Source organism: Melanotaenia boesemani, chromosome 5, assembly GCF_017639745.1.
Source record: "Melanotaenia boesemani isolate fMelBoe1 chromosome 5, fMelBoe1.pri, whole genome shotgun sequence".
NCBI lineage: Eukaryota > Metazoa > Chordata > Actinopteri > Atheriniformes > Melanotaeniidae > Melanotaenia > Melanotaenia boesemani.
Genome location: NC_055686.1, coordinates 6562514 through 6569123, shown reverse-complemented (window position 1 = coordinate 6569123; position 6610 = coordinate 6562514). Strand labels below are relative to the sequence as shown.

The 6610-nt window shown below is 42.7% G+C and overlaps 1 protein-coding gene across 1 annotated transcript; it reads right to left on the bottom strand.

Moving 5' to 3' along the window:
* Window positions 1-249: 249 nt before the first annotated feature.
* LOC121640298 (up-regulator of cell proliferation-like) lies at window positions 250-5292 on the bottom strand. Its single transcript, XM_041986012.1, has 2 exons — window positions 5265-5292; window positions 250-5131 (listed from the first exon to the last, which is right to left on the bottom strand). Exons 1-2 carry the CDS (start codon window positions 5290-5292, stop codon window positions 471-473), a joined length of 4689 nt encoding a protein of 1562 aa, XP_041841946.1. The 3' UTR covers window positions 250-470.
* Between the last annotated feature and the right edge of the window lie 1318 nt (window positions 5293-6610).

The window sequence follows — 6610 nt, the reverse complement described above, 5'->3', positions numbered from 1 at the left end:
AGAACAACATACCCTTTAATTTATCAGCAGCAGTTTCAGATGGAACAGCTGGGACCAAATTATGTTTAAAGCAGATTGGAGATGTTCAAACACCATGGCAACCGTAGCTGCACAGCTATAAATAACTGTCAGCTCAAAATTTAAAAGATGCATCAGGGATCTTCTGACCTACATTGTTAATGTGGATCATTAAAATAGTGGGACCCAAAATGGAACCTTTTGAGACACCTTTAGTAATATTTACACCTTTAGTTATATTTAAATGACTGGGTGAGAGACCACTGAACTGCACACACTGATTATGACCTGAAAGATAGCTGAGAAAGCAGCCTACAGTATGGTCTAACAGGCAGGTAAAGTAGGATTTTAAATGCCTTTGTGATGCCATGATAAATAAAATTTTAACTGGGAATATCTTGAATTTGGAGTTTCTAATAGAAAATACAACATGAACTGAGGCAGGAGTACTCTCAGTTCTTGTTAAATGATTCTTTAAGGCTTGCCTTTGCTTGTTCGATTGTGATATCTTTCCAAGAACTTGGAATATCAGCTGACTTTGCCTCAAATGCGTCTGCAAAGTTTCTGTTGTACTTTGTCATCACATATTTCCAATAGTCTGATGCCTGAAAGCTCCCATCTGGACGGATGTCCCAGTCTGGGAAAATTTCCCTGTAACGCTTGAAAGGATGCCATTGGTTGTTAGTTTCATTGCAGCTAAACAAAACGTCACTGCTCACACCTGAGGTGCATATGTCAGTGACAAGTTTTTCTGATCCATCCCACCTGTGTCTACCCAGACCCCTCTGCCGATGCAGTGAAGCAAAATGTTCATTATGGGCGTTTCCTCCTGCTTCACAAGGAGCTCCACAGAAAGGACACTGCTTCCCACAACCAATCAGTCTTTTGAACATCTCATTCTGGGGCTTCACGTGGAGATTTTCTAGTATCATTTTAAATGTTGTTGTTTTAAACTTCTCCCTAAGACTGTTTTCCATGTCCTTCACAGACTGTGTGAGCCAGTGAGCAAACTGTTCCTGGTCTGCTTGGTTCAGGATCATAAATGCACTACGAGCATCCTGGGAAATTGCCAGCTTATCATGAAGCTCTTTGCACATATCTTTAACAAACATCTGCAGGTTGCTGCTGTTTCTTCGTTTTGCCTTGTTTATGGCATTGTTGATGTTACTGATGCTTGTTTTAAGACGTCTGTCTTCAAACTCAAACTTTGACTTTGCATCTGGGAACTGCTGAAATATTTGATCAAGTATCCATGTTTTCACATAATCCTCATATGAGTTAATGTAGTATAAATACTTGCTGAAGTTATCCTTGGAAAGCAAATCCAGTAAAACTGCATACTGGAAGGACATCCGTGTACTGAACTGCTCCTTTGTCAACATTTCATCAGTGATGTCGTTACCCAGGTAACGGTTGACATAGGCTTCAACAGCAGGCTTCAGGTATTTTTCTGTGAATTCTTTAGCCTTCTTCTGGCACTGGTCTCGTTTGTGGAACACATCCTTGAAATCTGCACATAACTTTTCCTTGTCTTTCATCAGACATCTGTAGGGATCGTGTTCATGTAGGAAGTCTTCGTGCATTTTCTGAAAGTCTCTGGCAGCAAATCCACAGATGTGCTGCTTTAGAGAAACCTCAAAATCAATGTCTGTGGTCACATCGTTGTTCTGTTGCAGCCTTTCATCAATGATATGAAGGATGTCCTGGATGTAAGTTTCATGGTATTTGCTTTTTTGTTGTATTTTCTCAGCTACAAACAGCCTGCAGGCATGTATGATGCTGTCAGCCATTTTCTGTACAGACTTTTCAGTGTTTAACCATTTGCTCACTGTGTGTTTGGCTCTGTTAAACCATCTCATGGCTGTGTATTCAAAGGGTCCTGACCCACAAGCTTTCAGATTATTTTCATTCAGCAGTTCACATGCACGGCTCCCTTTGTGTGACAGATTATTTCTCAGAGAGTAGGAGACACTATTGTAGATATCTTCTGGCTTGTGTTCAGATAAAGACTGTTTTTTCAGTATTTCCCTCCACATCTTGTCAAATTCTTGGTCCAGCTCTGCGTCTGTCATCTGCACATTTTTCTGTTGACATTTAGCAATTAACTCAAACACTGCTTTTTCTACTTCTTTAGATTGATTTTCCTTAATCTTATCAAGTTCATTCATTCCCCGTCTGATGTCAGCTGCTGCCGTGAGCTGGTTGTTTACAGACCTTTCCATTTCTCGTCGAAGGCTCTTTGCGCTGTTTGAGAATTCTTCTCTGTATCCTTCAACCAGATGAACATGGCCCTCTGTTTGTTTGAAGTATTCCTTCAGATTTTCAAGGAGCTTCGTCTCCCATTTAGACAGCACTGACAGGGCTTCACTTTTCAGTCTGGTAAGAAATCCTGTTATGTCGGATGTTTCAGATTCAGCATCAAGGCCAAAATTAGAAATTATTGTTTCTGCTTTGGTAACCCAGGTGAACATTTCTTTTCTGAACTCTCGCTCCCATTTGTTGAACTCTGTGCAGAGTCTCATGTATGCTTCAGCTACAAGGCTGTTTCTGAAGCTGAAGATGAAGTTTTCATGTTTCACTGCATTCCACAGACTGGTCATCCACTTTCTAAAGTCCAAGATGGTTTGAGCTGATGTTTCATTCTTTCCAAGTAGATGGATGATTGTCTTCTTCAGCTCATAGACAGCCTCGCTGTATCCGGCGTTAACTGGTGCCATTGGTGGGTTTCCATTCCAGAGTCCAGGAACGTAGCAGTTCCCAGTGTCTGCATTGTAAACCATCACATCAGTGAAGCTTTTGTTCTTCTCTTTCTTTTCCATTCTGGCTGCTGCCTGAGTCATCTCATTCAACTGTTGCAAAAGCAGTTTCCTGTCTCGCAGGTTCTTATCATGGGCTGAAACATCTGAAACATTCTGGTGAACAAACTGACATTTAGGCTTTTTGCCCACCTCCTTCATCCTGAGGAAAGCATGCACCACTATCTGCAGGATGTCCTTCATTTCTGTCGAATTCTCCATTGCGATATTAATAATGGTGAGATCGCTCAGCCCCACAACAAGTGTTGCAAGCTCATTGTCATGTTCATAGCTGTTGTCCAGCTGTGCAAGCTCTGGGGACTTCAAGCCCTCAGTGTCCAGGATTACCATAAAGTCACAGTTGAAGACTTTTTTAACGTCTTCATTGACTTTGATGAGCAGCATGAAGGCACCTCGAGTGCATCGACCACTGCTGACTGCAAACTGAACTCCAAACATGGTGTTAAGGAGGGTGGACTTTCCTGTGCTCTGAACTCCAAGCACCGTGACTACTATTATCTTGTTCTTTGGAGATGCCAAGTCATTGAGCTTAGTGAGAACATCACTCACCCATCTAAGAGGTATGTTGGAGGCATCGCCGTCTACAAGCTCAAGAGGAAAACCATCAAGCAACATCTGTGCACACAGCTCAGGCAGATGCTGCAACTGTTTTCGTGATAGGCCTCTTTCTGGGAGGGAAACCGAAGCTTCATAGAGCTGACCCATTTCACGGAAGAAGTGTTCAGTCCCCAGAGAGCTGTTAGAAAGTTGGATGTCAATTTCTTTAATCTCATCTTTGTTCACAGAGGTGTTGCATTTTTCTTTGTACAACTCCCTGAGTCTAGACAGTTTCGTACGAGACACGTTATCGAGGTTTATTCGCATCCATTTCAGGAAATAACACCTCTCTGTTCCTGGGCTGGATATGGCATCGATGAAGTAAGTCATAGCTGGCGACATGTCATAAGAGTTCTGCTTTTTCCTCATTTCTTTTTTCTTTCTCTGAAGTTCACTCTTGTACTGCTCAATGTTTTCAGACCCAGCTTTTCGAAGTCGAAATTCTTCCTTCTCTAAGCAAGTCAGTTCCTTCCATATTCTTCCTTGCAATGGAAGCTGATTTTCTTTGTAGTTGTGGATATTTTGAATCACTCTGGTGATAGCATCTGCTTTTTGCTTTCCAGCCTGGCACTCTGGACAGTCTTCATCGATCAATATTCCCAATTCATGGGCAATGCCAACCATCTGTTCTACTGACATCTTCATCTTTGACTTCTCAACTACATCACTGACTGTTTTTTTCAAATCCTGAACAAAGTCTGCATCATTTTTCTCCTTGGTTCTTAGAATGATGTTGGTTTTAGTCAAGCCCAAGCTGGGCGCTAGAGTTTTTATAGCCTTTAAACTCTTTTCGCTCTTGCTCAAAGGGCTGCCTACCAAAAAGATCTTTGCTTTGTGGTTTGTATTTATTAGCAGCTTACACTTATCATCCAAATTATCAAAGAACACAAAAACTGCCTCTGATGTCTGACACAGAAAGGAAAATTGTGTTTCAAATGAAGTAATGTCACCATGAAGGTTGGCTACAGCGACTGGGTTGACAAAAATGTCCATGTTCTTGTTTCCACAAGGAAGGTACCAGGTGATTTCAGTCAATCCATTGGATATCTTTCTTGGACTGTCTCCACACTCTATGTTGCGATGAACAAAGGTATCATGGTACTGCTGAGAACTGCTCAGAAGCTTATTGAGGATCTCTGACTTGGACATGGAGCAGTCACCCAGTCTCACGAAAGAGACCATTGGAAGTTGAGAATGAACAATTCTTTCCTCTATGAAGCCTTTGGATTGTAAAAGATGTTGAGGTCTGTACTTTTTAACAATATCTCTCATTGCCCACAGCATGAGTGTGCACCGTGTTGTGTCACAGTTGGGAAGCAGCAGAGGCACAGAGAACTGGCACATTGACATTTTTAGTGCCATTTCTTGTTGTACAAAACCATCAGAACAGAGAAAGAGAGCTGTGATTAAGTCAAGAGGGTTTATACTCTCACCAGTTTCCACATTGTTAAACAGATCATCAAAATCTAACTCCGTAGTCTCTGATGTTTGGTCACAGTCTGATGTGTATTTTACATTCCTAGCTGTCACATTAACCATAGTCAGTTTCTTTAGAAAATACCAAGGAAGGTCAGATTTACACTTGACCAGATCATCGCTGATGGCCTTCGCATCAATCTCAAGTATCTTGCTGAGTGGCAGCTTATCCTTGTAGTACTGCTCCAACCCCAGATCCTCCAGGATGATCTCCAGATTTGTCTCTGCAGAAATAAAGAATGTCGGTATTATTTTTTAAATAAGTAATATATTATTAATGAGCTAAGATTCTATTTTAAACTTTCAATGAAAAACTAATCTTTGTTTTAAATGAATGTTTGACTACATTTTACTTACTTTTGTGAGGACATGTTTCATCCTGCATATTTTCCAGAGTTTGAAAAGGACCTCGTTCCCTTGGACTTGTGTTGGCTGTGCTTTCCATCATTTCTATTTCCATGCAGTCCATCATCATGTAGCTTTCGACTTCACCAACAGGAGGGTCCAAATGCTGAGACACTAACTCGCTGCTACAGTTCTATTCCTGTTGTCTTCACATGAGGACAAGGAGCTGTGGATATAACAATAAATATTTATACCCAGAGTCTGTTTCAGCGTACATGACATATTCCTTTCTGCTGAATTCTAACAGTTGTTAAATAAAGTTGACTGGACATCTACTTGGTTTTTTATCATTATGATGCAAATTTTTTGTAATTTGGCATCAGAATATTCGCAGTTTTTAAGTGCTCTTCAAACCTATACTTCATATTGAACAGATTGGACCATGTCACCAACACAGTTTTAGTTAAGCAGGTAAATGATTCACAGGTGACAATGACCTAAATGTCCAACAGGTCGGTCAGGTGAGTCAGCGACACATTGTAAAACCTACAGTAGACTACATAGGCCTACAGTACTTGAACAAATGAACCTGCACTCTGTCCATAAAAACATATTTTCTGGAAAAAAAAGGATATAATTATAATAACATGTTAACTTTTTATTATATATTTGCATTTATGATTGTTTGGTTCAGTGTTCAGATCACCCTTATGATGATGAAAAAACAAGGACCAAGAATTCCCTTGCCCGAACGTGGGTCACCGGGGCCGCCCTCTGGAGCCAGGCCTGGAGGTGGGGCACGGAGGCGAGCGCCTGGTGGCCGGGCCTTTGCCCATTGGGCCCGGTCGAGCTCAGCCCAAAAGGGAGACATGGGCCTCTCCTCCAGTGGGCTCACCACCTGCAGGAGGGGCCATAGGGGTCGGGTGCATTGTGAGCTGTGCGGCTGCCAGAGGCGGGGACCCTGGCGGTCTGATCCTCCGCTGCAAAAGCTAGCTCTAGGGACGTGGAATGTCACCTCTCTGGTGGGAAAGGAGCCTGAGCTGGTGCGCGAGGTTGAGCAGTTCCGGCTAGATATAGTTGGACTCACCTCAACGTACGGCTTGGGCTCTGGAACTACTGCCCTCAAGAGAGGATGGACCCTCTTCCATTCTGGAGTTGCTCCCGGTGAGAGGCACCGAACAGGTGTGGGCATGCTCATTGCCCCCCAACTTGGCGCCTGTACGTTGGGGTTTACCCCGGTGGACGAAAAGGTAGCCTCCCTCCGCCTTCAGGTGGGGGGACGGGTCCTGACTGTTGTTTGTTTGTGCTTATGCACCAAATAGCAGTTCAGAGTACCCACCCTTTTTGGAGTCCTTGGG

Coding starts and splice junctions, on each gene's coding strand:
- LOC121640298 (XM_041986012.1), bottom strand. CDS start 5,292: ATGCAGGATGAAACATGTCCTCACAAAA. Junction 5,132..5,264: donor TGAAACATGTCCTCACAAAA/GTAAGTAAAATG, acceptor TTATTTCTGCAG/AGACAAATCTGGAGATCATC.